Source organism: Gastrolobium bilobum, unplaced genomic scaffold (genome assembly GCF_033153095.1).
Source record: "Gastrolobium bilobum isolate Gb01-03AN ecotype WA unplaced genomic scaffold, APGP_CSIRO_Gbil_v1 utg2008, whole genome shotgun sequence".
Classification (NCBI taxonomy): Eukaryota; Viridiplantae; Streptophyta; class Magnoliopsida; order Fabales; family Fabaceae; genus Gastrolobium; species Gastrolobium bilobum.
The window spans coordinates 116,874-139,866 of record NW_026895839.1 but is presented as its reverse complement, the minus strand read 5'-3'; the positions used below and the strand labels follow the sequence as shown (position 1 = coordinate 139,866).

The window sequence follows — 22,993 nt, the reverse complement described above, 5'->3', positions numbered from 1 at the left end:
AAATTCAATATAAAGTACAGAAGTCAGCATTGATAAGTTCTCAGTGTTTGTATGAGTAGCAGTGCAAAAAATCAAAAAATCAAAAAATCAATACCTAAATAAATGACATGAAAGATTAAGATCATTTTTTGTTTCGATTGGTTTTTAAGGAAAAAAATATTTATTTTTTTGCTGAATGTTCTTTTGTTAATATTTTGATTATAAATTTTTAAATGTTAAATAAATTAATGTATACATGCTTAAAATAAAAAATATATATTAAAAAGAAGGCTTTAATACTTCTTATATTGCTGTAGATGACAAATTTTACAGCAAGATATAGAAAGTCAGGATACACACACGGATCTTGATTTTTTATTATTTTAAATGTCAAGATCCATATGCGGATCATAGTGTATATGTGTTAGGTTTCAGAAACCTAAGGAATAGAACAGAAAACGAAAGAGAAAGGAAGAAACAGAATTCCTGTATATTGATATTGAATGAATGCTTACAATCGTTTATTACAAATGTTATATACCCTTCAACACTAATCCAATCGACCCTTTCATGTACACGTGTGGTATAACCAACTAACCACCTAAGATCACATGCAAGAGAGTACACGTGTGAGATCACTACTTAACCACCCAATACCCACTTACTGATACAAGAAGGAAAACATTCATCAAGTTACAAAGTCAGTGAGAACCGAAGAAGGTTTCCTAATCTTACTGGATCTTCGTATCCTAACATTGCCCTCTCCTTCAACAACAACCTTGTCCTCAAGGTTGATAGATGGATAGCATCGCAACAAGTCTGATTTTTTCTCCCAAGAAGCATCCTCAGGGACTGTGTGAGACCACTGTATAAGAAACTCTCGAACAGACTGGCCTTGACAAACAACTTGGCGTGCATCTAAAATTGCCACCAGAACTTGAACAGGCTTGTTATCCATAGCTAAGGGGGGCAGTGGATTAGTAACCTCAGGCATAGGACCAACACATGGTTTCAGCTGTGAAATATGAAACACAGGATGGATTTGACTGCTAGGAGGCAATTTCAATTCATAAGCAGTAGTGCCTAAGACACGAAGGACCTCAAAAGGGCCAAAAAATCGTTTAGCGAGTTTGTGATTAGATCTCCTTTCCACTGTTACCTGCCGGTAAGGCTGCAAACGAACCCAAATTAAATCTCCCACCTAAAAAGAACGGTCCTTGTGGTGTTTATCAAATTGGATTTTCATCCGGTTCTGTGCCCTTTGCAAATGAAGCTTAAGTTGAGTTAAAACTTCATTTCGATGTTGTAACATAGTATCAATAGCTTCCAGCTTAATCAATCCTCTAGGATAAAATGGTATCATCATTGGTGGCCTTCCAAAAACTGCCTGATAAGGAGACATAGCAATTGCTGAGTGAATTGCTGAGTTGTAGTGGAATTGGGCCCAACATAACAGATTACACCAGGCATGTAGTTGATCTCCACAAAAGGAACGCAGATATTGCTCAAGGTACCTATTGGTCACCTCCGTTTGACCGTCAGATTGTGGATGGTATGAAGAAGCTGTTCTTAAAGTGGTACCACTCAACTTGAAGAGATGGCTCCAAAACTTGCTCAAGAAAATTTGATCCCTATCATTTAGGATGGAACGAGGAAAGCCATGAATCCTTACTACCAAATCACAAAATAAACTTGCCACAGTAAAAGCAGTATAAGAAGTTGGCAGTGAACCAAAATATTAGGTGGCACAGGATTACTGTCTAAAGCAGGAACAAATTTGGAAAAGAACTTCTTAGATGCACCTTGGAAAGAAGTTTTCAAATCCCCAAAATGATCATCATAAGCCATGGCCAATTGAATGGCTTGATGTAAGGACAGAGGTTCCCTCAACTGAACAGCACTACGTAATTCAGATTGAAGACCCGAAGCAAAAAAGTTCATGAGAAGATCATCATCTAATTCAGGTATTTGGTTAACTAATGCTTCAAACTGTTGAATGTAAAAACGAAGAGAAGATGTTTGAGTCAACTTGGACAAAGCACCTTTCAGATTTGTAAAACCCGAAATGCCAAATCGTTGGCGAAGAGCAGAAGTAAAATCAGGCCAAGCCCGAGCCTTACCCATGTTGAAGGTCCATTGAAACCAAGAGGCAGCCATGCCCTCCATTTTCAACCCAGCCAAAGCAACCTTTGTTTCATCCGGAATCAACTGTAAAGTGAAGAAAAGCTCAGCTTTGAAAATCCAATTATTAGGATCAGTGCCATTGAACACTGGAATCTCCATGCGAACACCCTTAAGCAAAGAGCGATGATCAATGGTTTCTTGTCGATAGGAATTGTGCGGAACAGAAGAAGAATGAGTATTGGAATTACCCTGCCTCTGCGGTTGATTAACCATAATAGTTTCCTGTAATTGTTGCATCTGTAAAACCAGTAAAGAAATTTGGTTTCTGGTGTCATTAGCTTGCACCGTGGCTTGCATACGAAGCTCTTCCAGATTTGTGTCCACTCGTTGCTGAAAATAATGCAACTCCTCCGATAGTTCTTGAACCTTCGTCATGGAAGGAAGAATTGGAGAATGAAATGAAAGCACCAATGTTAGGTTTCAGAAACCTAAGGAACAGAACAGAAAACGAAAGAGAAAGGAAGAAACAGAACTCCTGTATATTGATATTGAATGAATGCTTACAATCGTTTATTACAAATGTTATATACCCTTCAACACTAATCCAATCGACCCTTTCATGTACACGTGTGGTATAACTAACTAACCACCTAAGATCACATGCAAGAGAGTACACGTGTGAGATCACTACTTAACCACCCAATACCCACTTACTAATACAAGAAGGAAAACATTCATCAAGTTACAAAGTCAGTGAGAACCGAAGAAGGTTTTCTAATCCTACTGGATCTTCGTATCCTAACATTATGTTTGCCGCAAAATTTCTTATTTACTATTATTGGAGAAGTGGTGAACCCTAAAAGGAAACATAAAAAAACCAAAAGGGGAAAAAACAATAGAGGTGTAGAAATGAACGGAAAGAAAAAGTTTGTCCGTTCATTATGAAATTAAAAGGGTTGCATGTAATCATGGAACGTTTTAAATTGACATATAAATCACGAATCTTACCTCCAGCATGATTGATCAAGCAGAAAACAGGATGCGTTAAGACAAAGTGCCCCAATTTAAACAATGTAACTTTCTGATTCCTAGTTTAATTCGTCCGTCCTTCATGCGAGGGTCTCTGTTAACTTAAAAGATGGAAAACATAGTTAGCTAGCGTTGTCTTTTTTTGAAAACAACATAACTTAAGAACACGTATGCCATGCAATTAATACATAATTGATGTCAGATAATGATGAATTGATATTAATTAACGCACCAAAATAATTGATGTGAAGGTTGTTGGGGGTGGAATTAAATAAAGACAATGAAAGTACATATATACAAAAGGAAATAAATAAAAAAATTCAGGGCATATTTGGGAAAGATTAGTCATATCTTTAATTTGATATGCGCCAAATGCATTGCTGTTGCACATCGCTTATTTAGATTCGTAGTCCCCATGTCTTGTATCCACATGATTCATGCGACGGAGTTATACACAATATGTAGCTATACGTTTGTGCAAGTAGGGGTGTTAACGGGCCGAGCCGAGTCGAACTTTGATCTTAACGGGCCAAGCCTGTATTTAAATGTGTCCGACTGGCCTTAGCCTGTTACCTGTTACGAATATAATACTGGCCTGTGGCATGGTTTATTTACAAAAAATAAAAGCCTGTGTGAAGCCTGTTAAAGAATAAAAATAAGAGAACAGAATTCCACAAAAAATCAATTTCCAGATAAAAACCTTAGCTTCAATTTGCAGCAATAATTTACAAAGTCTACAATAAATAAAAAAAATTAAAGTGAGAGAAGGTAGATAACAGGTTATATTATCTTAGCCCATTATAAAAAAAGTGTCAACAAAAATAAAAATAAAATAAATAAAATAAAAAATAAATTGACACAAACGAGCAGTACACAGTGGAACGAATGAGTTTTTGTGGGTTTGTTTGTGTGAAGGAGGATGAAGGATAATATAGAACAACACTAGTAATTCCATAAATATACATAAATTCAATATATATCCAAATAGCATAATATAGAACAAAATCATTCAAAAAGTCTGTTAAACCAATAAAATAGGGTGAAATAAATTGATGAGAGAGAGTTATTACAAGTAGTATAAAAAAGTATAAATAAATATTCATATACTACGCTAGCCTGGGAGGCTCTAAGGCCGAGCTTCTGAATTAGAGCCTGAAGCCTTTTTATTAAACGAGCTTTTATACAAGTCCAAGCCTGGTTCCAACACGAGCTTTTATTAAACGAGCTCAGGCCTTTACGAGCCGAGCCAAAGGCCCCTGGCTCGTTTACCACCCCTGTGCACAAGGGGTATGCATAAGCTATTTTGCATCAACACCGATACGAGAAACAAGATACAATATGACATGACACGCCGACAAATTAATTTTAAAAAATGTTAACTTTCGATACGTTAAGATACGAAATTTATTAATTCCATGCAATTAATACATAATTGATGTCAGATAATGATGAATTGATTTTAATTAACGCACAAAAATAATTGATGTGAAGGTTGTTGGGGATGGAATTAAAGAAAGACAATGGAAGTGCATATATACAAAAGGAAAAGGCGATAAATAAAAGAAAATGAAAAAAAAAACAAATTCAGGTCATATTTGGGGAAGATTAGTCATATTTTTAATTTGATATGCGCCAAATGCATTGCTGTTGCACATCGCTTATTTAGATTCGTAGTTCCCATGTCTTGTATTCGCATGATTCATGCGACGGAGTTATACACAATATGGCTAATATTGGCTATACGTTTGTGCACAAGGGGTCATGTATTAGTAACTATATTGCACCGACATTAATATGAGATATAATATGACACGACACACTAATAAATTAATTCTAAAAAATGTTAAATTTTGACACGTTAGAATACGTTTTGATATTAAATAATATTTTTAATAGGGGCAGGATATTCTTACACCAATGTAAGAGTTAGAAGTCTAACACTCAATCTTGATCATTGATCCACTTGTATCCAATGACTCACATTATTAAAAAATTAGAGCCCTTAGATATAAGTGGGATCAACAGACAAGATTGAGAGTGTAACTTACACTAGTGTAAAATGATCTTGATCCTTTTTAATATATATAATATAGTTTACATATAATGCATATAACAACTCATAATAAGTTATATAATCAATTAAATATTCAAATTTTAGAACATAAATATAAAGAAAAAATAATTTTTCATGCCTTATTAATTTTTCAAGTCAAATTTTATAACAGGAAATATTTGATTTATAAATTAATTTTTTATTTTTAGTTAAAAAGATAAAATGAAATTACATTTGGATATATATATAAAATAACGTGTCGAAAAACTTTGATCGCGTGTCGAAAAATATTGACCGCGTATCGAAAGTGTGTCAGAGAGTTGACTGCGCGTCGGAAAATATTGATTGCGTGTTGAAACGTGTCTGTGTCCGACAGACTTTTTTTCTTTCTAAAAGTGCGCGTCCGTGCTTCAGAGATTAGTACCATAACTCGTGAGTCTGTTAACAACTAGGTAGCTATCCCTCCCATCCGATTATCCGAAAAAATCTTTAGTACTCCTGTCGTATGTACATCGCATCAAAAAGAGAGAGACATATCAGCCGATAAATTTCTGAAAAAAAATAAAAAAAAATAAATTTAATATTATAATAGTATATTCTTCGAAGTACATAATTATAATACTATCATCGTATTCAATGCTTAGTGCGACGGTAGTAGTGAATGTTTTTCCTAATTATCCCAATCCGAGTTGGTACTGGACAAAGTACAGAACAGTGACCAAAATGCCACTGTTCATCAAGTTTTTTACCTAAATGTCACGCGAACAGTGTTATTTCCCAATATGCGACGGAGGCAAGTTCGCTACAGTGCCCAGCGAACTTCGTTTGCTGATGTGGCACGTTTATAGTGGATCACAAGTTCGCTACTCCCAATAGCGAACTATATATGTTGCAATTAATGCTGACACATTGGAAAAGTTCGCTGCCACATGCAGCGAACTAGGTGTGCCATGTGTCTGACATACACCAAGTTAGCTAACGGTCTAAGCGAACTACGTGTCACGTGGCACTACCTGAAAAAAAAAGTGGACAAGTTCGTTAGACAATGTAGCGAACTATGTCCAAAGAAACTGAGAGTCCCTATGCTCATTATGGTTTCTGTCAATTGAGTTTCAAAACGTCACATCCTTGCCATAATTTTTGAATTCCGACTCTTTTAGTCCTTTTGTATACCAACTGTTCTAGTCTTTTCGTAACTATTACAATATATAACTTTTGTTGCATTTTTATAATACTCTTTCAATTTATTTTTTTTACAAAGATTAGAATTTATCAAATGTTTTTAATTTAAAAACATAATTGTATTTATATTTTTTATCTTATTAATCTCTAATTTTTTGTAATCATTAATCTCTCATTTTATTTATGAAAGAAATGAAGTTAAAAAATATATTAATATTTTTAAAATTTATTAGAATAACTCGTAAAATTAGTTTTATAACAAAAATAGTATTATTAGAACAATAAGAGAGTGTACATTATGAGCACAAAAATTAGCTTGTTGTCTTCAAAAAAATAGTATTATTAGAACAAAAAAAATTAGCCTGCATTTTTGCTGATGTGACGCTTTCACTAAATGAGCACTTATAGAGGCTTTCACACTCAAATGTCAGAAAAACATTTATGAACACACTAAAGAGTAGAGTAATAAGCAAGTTGTTCGCTCCTGCCTTAGGAGAAACTTGAATAAGAATGTTTCCTTTCAAGAAAAAAACCTTTGAGTTAGAACGAAAGGACCCGGTGGAGGAAGATGAAGACCAGTTGGAAAGGAGTATTAAAAAAGTGGAGGTCAGCTTTGCTGAAGACTCAACCATGGATGAGGTGCTGATAGGAAACCCATGCCAACCTAATCAGAATCCACTGACCCAAAACTCGGGTTTTAAACCAGTCAAAGTTGCCTGTGCAACAGGTAGGCGAGTCATATCCTACAACGATATAGTTCTGCAACTTAATGGGGATGATGATGGAAGGTAGAGCGATGAAGAAGATTTGATGACTACTCAAAGGAGAGAGGAGGAAGAGGATGACCCAACGGAAGAAGGTGAAAACCCTGCGACTCAGGCCAATCCTTTATGCCCGGTTTATCATTTCTCCAAAAAGCAGCACCTAGAAGACTGCAAAAAATGGAGAGAATCCCTAATAATCAAGCTGCTAGGGAGAAAGATCAACAACAGTTTCCTCATGACAAGATTATTTAAAATGTGGAGCCTATCTGGTGGGGTTGAGGTAATAAACCTGGATAATGGCCACATTTTGGTCAATTTCAATGACGAAAAAGACTATCTTCATGTGCTTCAAGATGGCCCATGGATTGTGGTAGACCACTATGTAGTGGTGCAAAGGTAGAGGCCAATGTTTGACACTTTTGATGAAGATGTTAAAAGACTAGCGGTTTGGGTAAGAATTTCGGGGCTCCCCTTGGAGTTCTACACCACCCAACACCTCTGGAGAATCGGAAACATGCTGGGCAGGACACTTAAGGTGGACAAAAATTCATTAAGAAAATCAGATGGAGGTGTAGGTGAATACACAGAGAAGGCCAGGTATGCGAGGTTATGCGTAGAGGTGGACCTTAGGAAGAGCTTCATCCCACAGTTCCAACTAATGGACAAATTATTGCATGTTGCGTATGAAGGTTTGCACTTAATTTGCTTTAAATGTGGAACGTATGGCCATAGACAAGAGATTTGTAGTGGAGGGATCATAAAGGAGATTTCCCAGGTTCCAGTCACAGTGAAGGCGCAGGAGGAAGACCTGGACGTTTCTGTTAGCAAATCATGCATGGACAAATAAGAAGATGTCTTTGGGGCATGGATGGTAAAACATAAATAGAAGAGAGGACAAAAAGCTAGGGGCAACGCAAATGTCCAACCAGGGAATTTGTTGAAAATGCATATGACCATGCAAGCCTCAAATTCCTTCCAGAAGCCCATACAAACAAGTGGGAAAGGACCTGAGAAAGACAAGTCCAGATTTGAAATATTGGGGGAAAAGGAAAATTTGGAGGTTGTGTGTCCTAACATTCCAACTGCTCAAGCCGAAAATTCTGGCACTGATGTAACATACCCTCCAATGGGAATGGAAGTAACAGGTGCACTCCCAATCCTGCAACGTATTATCAGAAAGTAGGGAAACCACGTAAGAGCAAAGTCAACAGCTTAAGAGGTATAAGCTTTATCAACAAATTCAAAAGGCCTCCTTTGGTAAATCAGGCCCAAATACACCAACCAGGATTAAAACGTCCCAAAATGGGCCTTCGGGCCCAAAGCCCAAATCAGTGGCAAAAGCCCTTTGAAGGAACGATTCGCAAGGGGTACGGTTCAGGAAAAAAGTGCAGATGAAGTAAATCAGAAGGAAAGAATGAAACGGAAGGAAGAAGGGCTTTTTGACCCTTATGCCCCTTAATTAATAATTAATTACCAAATTGCCCCTCATTCAAAACTATTTCGAAAATTTACCCTTCCCAACAAACATAACACCAATCTGCCCCTGTTTGACCGTTGACCGCGAAGCCTACCCGGGTACACCATTACCTACCCGGGTAAATTTTGAAACTTTTTATCTACCCGAGTATGTAGGGGTGTACCCGGGTAGAGTTCTTGAATCTGGGAAAATGTTTGAATTATTTACCCGGGTACGGAGCAGTGTACCCGGGTAAACATCGACGGTAGGGTTTTAAAATACCCCAGCAGCCCCATTTCGAAAACCCACAAAAGGGGTACCCGAGTAGAGCTGCTGGAGGAGTGTCATCTTGAGCGATTTCAGGCAGAATCTTGCACTAATTCGTCTTGTTTGTGATCATCATTCGCGGACCTTGCAACCTCTCTGCCTTCTACCGATTGAAATCGATCAAAGGTGAATTTTTTTTTCAGTTTTTTCAATTATGTTATGATTTCTGTTCTGATTCATTGTATTTTCGTTTATATCATTTGATTCTGTCCGAATTATTTTATCAATTTGTCTAACCCTAACCCTAACCCTAACCCTAACCCTAACCCTAACCCTAACCCTAACATGTATCTAATTTCTGATTTTGGTTATTTTTTCAGTTTAATAGTGTGACACAATGACCTCTCGACGCGTTTCAAAGCTGCCAGTGACCCATTCCGAGAGAAGAACCAAGAGTCGTCACGATGGGTCGTCATCCTCTCAGCCCCAGGCTGCTTCGAGTCAGGCTCCGGACTTGACGTTCGGATATTTGTTTGAGGATGACATTCCTTCACACGAGAAGTTCGTGAAGTTTTTCATGACCCGGAAGATCTGCGAACCGAAATCACTGGATTCGGCATTCTTCAACCTAGAGCGTTTTGACATCGTGCCGCTTCTTGAGCAGACACATTTACTTCACCTGGCGGAGATGCGGTGCCCATACTCGGAGGTTATGGTAAGAGCCTTCTACCAGAACCTTGGCTACTCGCAAGGCGAGCTGACTTCCTGTGTCTGCGGGATTGATATCATAATGACTGCTCCTATCTGGACGGAGCTACTGGGGTTCGATTTTGATGGTGTCACAGGAGCAGCACTATATGATGGAGACAGCCATCATATATTTGGTGATTATAACCGGGAGACCATTGTTACAGAGACTAGGAGGGCAGACGCTGAGCCCGGTCATTTTGCTCATTATCCTGTTAGCAACTTGTCAGTTTCTGCTCGCATTCTTCATTATGTGGTGACACATATTATTTTCCAGCGCCCGCATAATCACTCAAAGGTGCTGGAAGGGGACTTTGTCATCCTGTGGGCCCTCCTTCACAGTCAGCAGGTGAACTGGAGGCATTACATATGCATACTGATGTGGAAGGCAGCCAAGTCAAAGAAGGCTGAATTGCCTTTTGCATTTCTGGTGCAGAAGATTCTGCATAGATTTGGAGTGCCTATGGCAACAGAGACCTTGAAGACCGCCAGAGGCTGGAATGCTATATTTGGTGAGAGGCTCCTGAAGCAGTGTGGGATCCTACCGAACAGAGCGGGTATCTGGACGTGGAAGAAGGCACCAGAACCACCTGAGATCCCATTCCACCACGATGCTGAGATGGAGGATGCACCTGCAGGTGATGTGTTGGTCTTTATGAGTTTATGCAATTTTGTGTTGTTTAATTTTTAATGTGGTATTGAAGTTTGTTTTTCATGGTTTATGATGTAGGCCTTGATGATGATGACGATGATGATGGCGTTGCTGAGGTTGATGTCAGACCGACACGTCCCACCCGCAGTCGGCGACCACCAGCTCCTCCTGAGGGTGGATGGACACTTGATCATGTCATGGCATCCTTATATGATCTGACTACTGACTTTAGAGGATATAGACAGAGCACGAGCAAGTGGCGAAACCAGATGGACACAAGGGTTGCACGGTTGGACACAAGGGTTTCACGCTTGGAGGGTTTAATTGGCGAGGGTGCCCATACTCAGTGGACATGTACGAATGTTATGTCCAACTTGCTTGCAATGCTTACATCTGCTCTGACTGCTAGAGGGTTGAGACTCAACCCAATCCATCTCATTCTGAATCCTTGAAGACTTTGGTCTTCCTTTTGCACGTACCAACTGAGCATCCGGAATTACAGTAGGCCCAACAACGGATGGAATCAACAATTCATTGCCAATAGGAAACCAGTGTGCAGCATATACTTTAGCAATGGTTGGAATTTTGAAAACATGATCCACATAATCATAATGGTTTAGCTTGGCCACCTTGCAAACTGCTAATACATGACTGCAGGGATACCTCCTTGCTGTAAACCTACCACACTGACATGTACGATTGATTAAGTCCACTCTCATGATGTCACCGACCTCGTGTGTAGATTGATTGTAGGCATCCTCAACCTCAAACAATAACAGGTCACTATCATATATCCTCACACGATAAGTGCCAGCCAATTCATCATTTTTTTGCAACGCTGCCTCAACCTTCTTTGAAATTATCCAATCTTGTGAGATATCTTTTTCAATCCCTTCACGTCTCTTGACGAAATACTCAACGAGTCTACTGAATGTCATCTTGACCAATGCAGATATAGGCAGATTTCGTGCTCCACGAAGCACCTTATTCACACACTCAGATAGGTTAGTTGTCATATGACCAAACCTACGTCCTGTCTCATCATACGACCTGCACCATTGCTCTTTCGGAATCGCATCCAACCATGAAGCAACTTCAGGATTGTTCTCGATAAATTCCTTGTACCTAATGTCGAAATTTATCTTTGAACATGTGTACCCTGCAAAAAACCATGACATATGCATTAGTTAGTGAATTTCATCAACGTTTTCTTCAAATGGTTGAAAATGTGAGTAATTATACCGTACATTACCTAATTTCATCAACGTTTTCTTCAATTCCACATTCCTAAAACGGGTATTGAAGTTGCTTCCGATGTGACGTAGACAAAATACATGATAAGCATATGGAGGCTGCCACCCTCCGTGGTCTTTCACCGCCCTTATGATGCTTCGATGACGATCGGATATTAGACAAATACCATGCCTGTGTGTGACATGAAAACGTAAAAGGCTAAGAAACCAGGACCAATCATCCAACCTCTCACCTGGAGGAACAACAACAAAGTCAATAGGGATGAGCTCAGAAAATATTTACAGTATGAAGTGGCAAAGAAGGGTCACATGCTTTCACATACCCCAAAGCAAAATTATTTACTCACCTGGAGGAACAACAGCAAAGGCAATAGGGAGCAGAAATCCATCTCCATCCTGAGATGTTGCAATCAATAGAGTACCTCTGTACTTCCCATACAGATGAGTGCCGTCAATTTGAATTATAGGCTTGCAGTGTTTGAATGCTTCAATGCATTGGTGAAATGTCCAAAAAACCCTTTGAAATACGGCCCTGTCTGTATAAACCCGACGTTCATCAAAACATTGATTTGTATCAAGTTTGAACACAGAACCCACATTCACCTCCGTCATATACTTTAGCCAATTTGGCAAGAATGCGTACGATTTCTCCCAGTCACCAAACAACTTAACGATGGCCTTCATTTTTGCCTTCCAGGCCTTCCTGTACGTTATGTTGTATCAATATGTTCCCTGTATCCTCTCCTGTATCAGAGCTGGTCTTGTGGATGGATCTTCCTTTAACATATCTGGAAAAAAAAAATTAACTTTACCATATTCTCAATTAATCTGAATCATTAAATAAACAGTAGAATACATACTCATTATAGCCGCACAAATGACATTTGAATCCAACTGTCTATGATCCTGTGCTAGGCCTTGATTTAGGCATGTGTGACCTTGACCCCAATTACGGACCACCCAGTTAGCTCCCTTCTTCGGCTTAATTGCCCTCATATACCAGGGACAACCGTCAGCATGGTTTTTACACTTCATAACAAATCTTGACTCGTCGCTTTTTTCAACTATGGCTGTCCTGCGCCCCTTCATACAATGTATCTTCACAGCATGTTGCAATTCTGGTTTGGACCCAAATTCTTGTTGCACAAATAACGGATCTCCTAACTTCCAACCTCCGTGCAAGTCATCATCGCCATATAGGATCTCCAACTCGTCATTAGGGTGCGCCCAGTTAATGAATGAATAATGTTCGCTTTCATTCCAGAATGGCTCCTCAGACCCTGCATCTAAAGATCATGTCAAATTTAATAACTTACCACAAATAATAAATTGTCTAAAGCAAATATTCAAATTTAATAACTACTACTGACTGGGTCGACATGAAGTGGTGACAAGGCTGGGGTACCGAGACTTACGGCGCTCATGTCAGCCTCAAAATTACCGTCCACATCAGTGTCTGACGAATCACCTTCTGGAATAGCACTTTCAGGTTCTCCCTCCTCTTCGCTGTCCACATAGTCCTCGTCTTCATCCTCTTCATCCTCATCCCATGCTACCTGAGGAGGTGCAGAAGATCGTACAACTGTATCTTCTTGACCGGTACAGTGTGCAGTAGTGGTTGTATGCACCGGTAAAGATGAAGATTGTCCAACATCAACTTCAACATATATCTCAATATATTTTAATACTTTCCATTCAACAAACGCATCTGTTACGAACTCCACATCTTCATCATCATTTATATCGTTTCCAATGTAGTATATTGTATCCATATCCACTACAGTCTCTAACCTGGCTATCATGCGGTGGATGGAATGTATGCCTTCTGACCCCATTTTTTGAAGAATTCTCTCCTTCAGTTCATTGCATGTAGTGCCCACTTTGATTTTCATCATTTTTGTTTTTCCTTCAAATCGGACACCGTTCGGACCTTCAAAATGCCTCCCATTGTAGTAAACAACTATAGGAACCATGTTTGGACTTGAACTCATCTTTCACACAAAAATTAGATCTAGGTTTTGGGTTTGGAGGTTGGTTCAGATTTTTTAGCACAAAATGGGAGTGTGGAGATGTAATCTCAATGTCCCCCCAAGATTCAGCTTTCTGAAATGATGAGATGAAATATGTGTGATGTTTCGGATTAGAGAGGGTAAGAGAGAAAGATTTGGGGTTTCAAAAACCCTATACCTCGCAACAATGGCCGAAACCCATACATATTGGGGTTTCTGGACGCGATTTACCCGGGTACACTGCTACGTACCCGGGTAAATAATTCAAACATTTTCCCAGATTCAAGAACTCTACCCGGGTACACCCCTACATACTCGGGTAGATAAAAAGTTTCAAAATTTACCCGGGTAGGTAATGGTGTACCCGGGTAGGCTTCGTGGTCAACGGTCAAACAGGGGCAGATTAGTGTTATGTTTGTTGGGAAGGGTAAATTTTCGAAATAGTTTTGAATGAGGGGCAATTTGGTAATTAATTATTAATTAAGGGGCATAAGGGTCAAAAAGCCAAGGAAGAAGAAGTGATGCTAATAATGAGCAATATGTCAAAGGAAGATAATGAAGGTGCTCTGAATAATGTCTTTACATGCAATCATTTGAGCGCTTGGAAATGAGTAGCACAGAAAGAGAATGTAGCCCCAAAGGTGAAGAAGGAGCTAAGTGCTCAGAGATCTCGAAGCAACAACCCCTTGAGACATGCAGAGGAGGGTCGTCCACTACTGCCCCACAATGGGAGGAAGGATACCGAAAATGGTGGAGCTCAGTTCTCCACCCTAGCCACCTACTGTCTCCAATGAAAGTATTCATTTGGAACTGTCGTGGAGCGGCCAAGAAACATTTTAAAGGTATTATGGATACTTTTAATGAAAAACATGAATGTGATTTAGTTATCTTGTTGGAACCCAGAGTGAGGGGTTAAAGCTTCCAAAATCAGAAGGAAACTTGGTTATACTGACTCTATTATAGAAGAGTATGTGGGTTTTGCTGGCGGGATTTGGGTTATGTGGAACCAAGCTAGTTTCAGTGTGGAGTTAGTAGAGAAGGGGGAGCAATACATTCTCACTCGAATTACTTTCCATAATAAGAAACCATTCCTGTTCTCGGCCATCTATGCTAATCCTAGATTGGAGAAAAGAAAGGAGCTTTGGGATACTGTCAGGAGACAACATGCAATGATCCAGGAGCCCTGGATGCTTGCAGGGGATTTTAATGACATAGTATCGACAGAGGAGAAAAGAGGAGGTGCCCCTGTGGACCTCAATGTGTGTGCTACTTTTGGTTCTGTTCTGGATAACTGTCAACTTCTGGATTTGGGATATTCTGGTCCTCTTTTTACTTGGAAAGGCCCGAAGTTTCAGCACCTGGATCGAGTTTTTAAAAGATTAGATAGGGTTGTGGCTAATGCCCAATGGAGGATGGCCTTTGATGAAGCAGTTGCTCATGTGATACCTCGTGTTTATTCTGATCACTGTCCCATCATTCTCAGCTTAGATAAAGATATTTTTGGTTGAAAAAATCGTCCTTTTCGATTATTCCCGCCGTGGCTTGAGCACCCCAACTTCAAACAGTTTCTTGAGGGGAATTGGAAAGAGGAGGACAGTACTGATTGTAATCTTGCTGGCTTAATTCCCAAGCTCAAAGAGTGGAATACCAATACGTGTGGCATCATCCACAAGAAGAAGGCGAAGATTATTAGGAGACTGGCTGGCATTTAGAGGAATCTGGAGAAAGGACACAATCCTTTCCTAGAAAAATTAGAGGTAGAGCTGACAGGGGAGCTGGATAAGACATTAGAGCTCGAAGAGCATCTATGGTTCCAGAAGGCCAGGACTGTGTGGATACGTGACGTTGATCGTAACACAAAATACTACCACACGACATCCATTGCTTGAAGAAGAAGGAACATGATTTAGGATTTGAAGAACGATTTGGGTCTTTGGATCAGAGAAGACCTGGAGCTCAAGAATCTGGTATGCTCCTTTTATATCAATCTTTTCAATGAGGATAATCATAAAATGTACTAGAGAGACACCTCCCACCAGTGGCCCCAACTTGAGACCTCTGAGGTCCAATACCTGTGTAAACCTGTTTCTACAGCTGAAATCAAGATCGCTTTCTTCCAAATGGGCACCCATAAAGCTCCAGTGCCGGATGGGTACCCTGCTATTTTCTTCCAGAGCAACTGGGAGTTCCTTGCAAAAGGAGTCTGCAATGACATAAGAGAATTCTTCCGCAAGCCAGAGGAAATTCATAAAATTAATGAGACTCTCCTGGTACTCATCCCCAAGGTGGAGAATCCTGAGAGAATAGATCAGCTGCGACCCATTGCTCTGTGCAATGTTCTTTACACAGCTATCACCAAGATTGTGGTCAATCGGCTTAAGCCTGTGATGCAGAAGTTGATCTCGCCGTTTCAAACCAGCTTTGTCCCTGAGAGGATAATCCACGACAATGTAATAATTTCCCAAGAAATGACTCATTCGATGAACAGGCTCACGGGGAAGAAAGCCTTTATGTCAATCAATATTGACCTGGCCAAAGCCTATGATAGATTAAATTGGTCTGTCATTAGCAAAGTGTTGGTGGAAGCTGGTATCCCCACTAATCTGGTCAATATAATCCAGGCCTGCATCTCCTCCTCTAAATTCCAAGTCCTCTGGAATGGTAGTGCCTCTAACCAATTCACCCCTTCAAGAGGAATTCGTCAAGGAGATCATATCTCCCCGTACCTGTTTGTGCTATGTATGGACAAGTTGTCCCACATTATTGCTGGAGTAGTCAGGAATAAAAGCTGGAAACCTATGAAGGTGGGTAGGAAATGGCCTATAATATCTCATCTCATGTTCGCTGATGACTTAGTCCTATTTGGTGAAGCTAATATGAATCAACTTGAGACCATGATGGACTATTTGAAGAGCTTCTGTGATATGTCTGGGCAAGTTGTTAGCATTGAAAAAACTTCCATCTATTTTTCCAAGAATACCTGTCCATCCACCAAGGAAGCTATCACCATGGCCAGTGGCTTTAAGGCTACTAACTCCTTGGGGAAATACTTGGGATCTATGTTGTATCATGGAAGGGGAAAAAGGAAGAACTACACCAATGTTTTAAATCGAGTAAAGGCCCGCCTGACAAGCTGGAATAGCCACATGCTATCCTTTGCAGGCCGGGTCACCTTAGCTAATTGAGTGTTGAGCTTTATTCCTGTGTACCATATGCAGCATGAAAGCCTCTCGATCACTGTTTGTAATGAAATTTAACAAATCCAGATGTCATTCATATGGGCAGACACTAGAGAGAAGAAAAAAGATCATCTTATAGCTTGGGATAACTTGTGTAAACCCAAGAATACAGGGGGTCTAGGAATCCACAATTTAAAGATCCAAATGAAGCTTTCTTGTATAAAATTGTGTGGAGGATTTTGAATAACAAGGAAACCCTTTGGGTGTAAGTGCTATTAGGAAAATATGAAAGGAAAGCCGATACCAGAAGACAACTCATCACTAAGCAGTATGATTCAAACATGTGGAAGGGAATGGGCAGGATTTGGAAGGATTTCCTTCATAATCTCAATTGGAATATTGGGAATGGCAATGATGTTCTTTTTTGGCAGGATAGATGGACTAATCTTGAAAATCCTCTCTTGGAGTACATGTTACCGGATGTTCATGGAAGGGATATGGAAGCCAAGGTTACTGATATGTTGGATCTAAGTTCTGGGAATTGGAATTATGATGCTATACACATGTATGTTAACAGTGAGGCTGTGCAAGCTATAAGTGCTACTCTTCCTCCTGCGGATGATAGAGGGGAGGACTATTTAACTTGGAACTTCACTACTAATAACAAGAACATAGTCAAGGTAACATACAGCAGGAGAATGAATTTTGATTCTTTGGAGCCTGACCCAATGTGGAATCTGATTAGGGATTGGAAAGGGCCTCAGAGGATACGTGTTTTCTTGTGGATGGTTTCCCATGGCCAAATCCTTACCAATGAGCATACTTCCAAATGGGGAGGATCCTCGGCTTGTCTTACCTGTATCAACAAAGTAGAGAACATCTTGCATGTTCTTCGTGATTGCAGCAAAGCAAAACCGCTATGGAATTTCTGGTTTGTTGGCAAAATACCTTCGGATTTCAATAGTCTTCCTTTGAAAGACTGGCTGCGCAAGAACTTGTTAAGAGGATGGTCCCACGCACAGGTTTTTAACTGGAAGGACATTTTTGCTATCTCTATTTGCTTCCTTTGGAAGTGAAGAAACAGTGCTGCTCATGATCCATCGTTCATCAGGCCTACTAATCCTTCTCTCCTGATCTCTGGGTATATCAAAGAAGTTAAAATTAGCCTAGCTATGCACCAGCAGTATCATATCACCGTCAATGCTGCGTCGAGAACAATCTGGTGCCCTCCAGCCTTAGGATGGTGGAAGCTTAATTCTGATGCCTCTGTTAAAGACAATCAGACGCCAGCTTGCTATGGAGGTCTAATTAGGGATGATAAGGGGAAGTGGATAACGTGTTTTATGTATAAAATTGGAATTTTCTCCCCTTTCATTGCTGAGCTTTGGGCTATTTACACGGGTTTGTGTGTAGCTTGGGAGAGGAAAACAACTCTTCTAATTGTTGAAATTGATTGTTTAATGGCCATCCAGGCCATAGAGCGTAAAAAGGATGAGGGCCCCCTACCTCAACATACTGGCAGAGATGGAAACTCTTGTGCGGATAGGCTATCCAAAATGGCTTCCACTATCAGGGAAAATTATGTTATGCTGCTTGTAGCTCGTGTTGAGCTGGGTCCTTAATTGGACTCTGAAGCTCTTAATTTGTAGTTTTTCTTTGGGCCTTGCCCCTTTAGTGTACTAAAAAAAGAGAGTAGAGTCATAAAAGACCCAATACTGCAAAATTACAAATCATTTATCACCCCACACACGCCAACAGCCCCTAGGTTAATATTTCCTATATAAATATTTTAAATTTGGGACAAAATCATTTTGGACATAGTTCGCTATATAATCTAGCGAACTTGTCCATCTTAACGGCTATTTTTTTCCTGACCATTGCACGTAGTTTGTTGTGTCCAATAGCGAACTTCTCTATGCTGCCACTTGTCCTGACAATACTCAGAGCATACTGATATTTTTGACCACCTAGTTTGCTACTCCTAGTAACGAACCAGGTGGCCACCACAAAGATGACAGATCAGCAAACGAAGTTCGTTGAGCACTGTAGCGAACTTGCCCGCGTGGTATATTGGAAAATAACATTGTTCGTGTGGCATTTAGGTAAAAAATTTAGTGAACAGTGATATTTTGGTCACTGTTTCACAAAATACCACCCATATGATGTATGGGGAAGTTGAGGGGAACAATACTTTCGAAGCCTTTTGCTAACGAATTAACGTGAGGGGCCTCATTTGGTACCCTTCCTACTAATGTGGATGTAAATTGTTGGTCGTGGCTCTTTTTGTCTACCATTGGCACTATTCAAATATTCAAATGCCTTTCTACTCTAATTATTTCACACAATAAATGATGTTTGTTAAACCTAATATTCAACGTTTTTACAAATGATCATGATGGTCCATTTGGGTCCTAACTAAACCCATCCTTCCTCTACAATGAAGTATATAATTTCTCCTCAGGCTGCAAAAATTTAAGAGCTTCATATTCTTCTAATGACAAGTGACAGATAACTAATCTTCTAAATTAAATAGCCAAGTAAAAATTTAATTTTATCTTCAATGCAAATATCCTACCAGAAAATGCATGTTATGTTCAACTAAATGTACCAAACAAATTGACTACTTTAGAAGGTGTAACTTCAATTTAAGCATAAATATAAAGTTTGAGGAGATGCTTAAGTCGTAACCCATTAATTAGACAATAATTATATGAAATTCTGAAGAAAATAATGAAGAAATTGAAAATGAGGGGCTTGATGGGAAACATGTGCTATTTAGCTCTTGCATTTCAACATGGGAAGGAGCAATGAGAACCGGGTGTTTGAGAATTTGTGGAGGTTGCCAAGTATTTGTCACAAACAAGAGAGAGCCCCTCTCCCAAACCATCTCTCTTCAACTAACATGGCTGTGCTTTTATTTGAACCCTGTCTTAACTGCTTAACAAAGAGCTTCACGTTTTTCCACAAATATCTTTTGGATAAGTTTGATTTCCCCCACACTATAACTAAAACAATCACATGTATGATCGCAAAATAGAAAATAGAGAAGGAAAGAAAAAAAATGAAAACAGAGATTTATTTTGATTCATTTAACGTGAGCTACATCTAGCAATGTTTTATTATATTATACTCATCTTACTCGTTACAAATCACTCTGTTTATAAGAAAATATAAATAGATTTAAAAATTCTAAAAATTAATTGTCGTCTGAATATATACGAAATATGAACTATATCCAATATTTTAAACAAATCAACCATTTTGATCAATTATTCGTTTTTATTGTTTATTTTCTTAACAAAATTTTTAGTAAAGTTTGATCATGTAACATGATTTAGTAAAGTTTTCAGTAATACTTCCATACGAAAATAGATTATTAATAACGAGTATAACAGTGTTTTTGAATAAGCTTTTTTAAAAATGCTTTCTAGAAGTGGCTGGGTAACAGTGTCGTGCTGTCTAAGAGTAATAGGTTGCAATTGTACCATAGCAGAATGGAATATTGTATTCTTGTTTTTTACTGTGAAATTCCGGCGAAGTTTGCGGTTCGGGAAATTTAATATTAGCAAAAATAATCAAAGAATAATGAGAACGGAAAAGAGGGATATGTTGTTGGGCCTAAGAAGTCTTATTTTTGAGTAGAAAGCATGTGCTTCTGTCACCAGTTTTTTTGGTCTATTTATTTAATACTATTAAGACATAAAAAACTAAATTAAAATAAATACTAATAAATGAGCTTGGCATAACACATCATTTGTCAAATTCAAGTGTGGAAGATTTTCAGTTCCTTAGACGGAATTCATTCATATCATTGTCTGTTATCTCTCTTGGATTTTATTTTAGTCGCTCGACTTCTGGATTTGCTTAGCTCCAACCATATCCTTGTTTTTATACATACATTTTTTTAGTAGGATTGTTTTCATAATTTAAATATTAAATACTTTGCAATCGAAACTCTTTATATGATTGCGATTTCTCTGCAAATTGATTAATACTTTCCAACTTATGTTTAGTTTAACTTATTTTGTATTAAAATTTTAAAATAATTTAAAACAAATTCTTACTAAAAGAAATTTTAAAAAATTATTATTATTTAAATGTTAAGCTTTACCAAACATACACTTGTGTTTTCTCTCTCCATGCCCTTAGTCTTTCTACCTTAATGTTGAATTAGTTTGTTAACTTTTCTTAAACGATTTTCTATTTTTGTAAAATATATCTTCCAAATTATAATTCTATTTAATTTTCAAAAAAGAAAATGTGTATCATTTTGAAGGACACAAAATTATGTCATTTTAAGTTAGAAAGAAATAGATAATGAGAGAGAGTGTGGGTGGCAAAAATTTTAAAGGTGTGAGTCCCACCTCTTTGTGAGAGTGAAAGGACCATTGCTGTTAAAATCTTGATTTATCACTACGATTTTACGTTTTTACGATTTTTTTTCATCAAAATGATTTTACTAATATTCCAAACGCTTTTACGATTTTTTACGATTTCTTTACATTATAATTTTACGTTTTACGATTTTTTAATCCTCTTCCGATTTTACTTAAGATCTCGATTTTAACAACATTGGAAAGGACACAAGATGTGTCATTTAAAATGACACACTCTTTTCCCTTTTTAAAAATAAACAATTTAGCTTCTTACATAATCTTTTTATGAATATACATAATATCCAATTACTTTTTCCTATTCATTATATGAATTTCAGAGATTTTTATTTTCTATTATAATTATACAACGTTACCCTCCTAACTTTTCAATTTGAAGTTAGATTATAAATAAGCACTCTAAGTGTGAGAATCAAATGCTAAACATATATGTTAAAAAAAATAAACAAATCTTACATACATTTATGGAAATTTGGCAAGAAATAAGAATTATAGATATTCACATTATATTTAATGAATAAGTCTTCTTAATAATTGTTGGCTTTTGATTTAGTGCTTGTTTGAACTGATATTAGAAAAACTAATTAACAATAACAAGAGCAGGTTATGAAAGATCAAATTTAAATTTCAACTTGTTTATCAAATAGTGATAGTTTAGTTGGTGCATGAGAGTTGAGTAGTGAAAATGAAATGACTTCGGTTCGATCCCCACATGCCACTTTTGGGAGGGGCTTAAATTTTTTTTTCCTGACCCGCCTCACACTCCAGATTAGTCATGTAGCCGGCTTAAAGAGTCAAAACTTGCGGGGGGATACTGGAGGAGCCTACTCGCTCCAAAGAGGTAATTAGGGTAGCTTTTTACAAATAAAGTAATTTTTTTAAGGATATTGTAATAAATTTTTGAGAAAGTTTTCAAACTTTACATATGTTAATTATTTCTCATAGAAAAAAAAACTTGAATGACCTCTATTGGAACCTATTATTAACTTTAGAGTTAATTTTAAATATTGATTAACAAACTCATCAAAAAAATTTATTGCATTATTTTTTATTATGATTAAGAGGTGTTTGAATAGGTTATGCATATTTAAACTGTAACACTGGCCACTTCAAGAATCAATGACTATCCCCATATACTAACATGAGACGTTTCAGTGTGCTTTTCCCTCACTCGCACACTTCCTGGGAAAACTTCCCAAGAGGTCACCCATCCCAGAATTGCCCCAAGTCAAGCACGCTTAATTGTGGAATTCTTCCGTTCCAGGCTACCGAGAAGTAGATGCATATTGTTAGTATAAGTAGTATCAATTAATTCTTATAAGCTATTCTCAACTGTATCGTCCCATACTAGCACAATCTCTGGAATCCCTCTCTTTCGGGTGTTAATTTGATTCATTCATGAACCCCCAAGCTGCAAGATTTGGCATGACCCGCTCATTGTCTGTGCCCTTATGCACCGGCGATCACTCCCTGCCCTTGCCAGCTCTTGGGATGATACATGTCTACCAGCTTCCGCCTGGTTCGTCCTCGAACCACACCGTACTGGAAGAGAGGCCGGCTCTGATACCATAAAATGTAACACCCCGTGTATACCCGGTTTGTTAACATTTCATTGTATTAAGCCACGCTTAATTAAATATGCGGAATAACTTTTTCTTTTCAATTATGACGTCATTATCAATTACCAAGCTGATTTCTTAATCACATTCAAAGTATTGTCTATATGTAAATTGCAAATAGACAATTAGCTACACAGAATAATCTCAATATATAAATAAGTGAGTATCTAAGTCACGGATCTACAACACGTAGTCCATGCATAATCCTGATACATTAATTCAACTCGAATCTAAAAGCATAAGGTCAAGTCAATGTGGCATGGGCAATCCCCATGCTCACCAAATA

General features: G+C 38.3%; 1 protein-coding gene across 1 annotated transcript; it reads left to right on the top strand.

Moving 5' to 3' along the window:
• The first annotated feature begins 14,513 nt into the window (after window positions 1–14,513).
• On the top strand, window positions 14,514–15,023 carry LOC133296317 (uncharacterized). The gene has a single exon (XM_061495278.1). The coding sequence runs from the start codon at window positions 14,514–14,516 to the stop codon at window positions 15,021–15,023; it is 510 nt and encodes a 169-aa protein (XP_061351262.1).
• The last annotated feature ends 7,970 nt before the right edge of the window (window positions 15,024–22,993 follow it).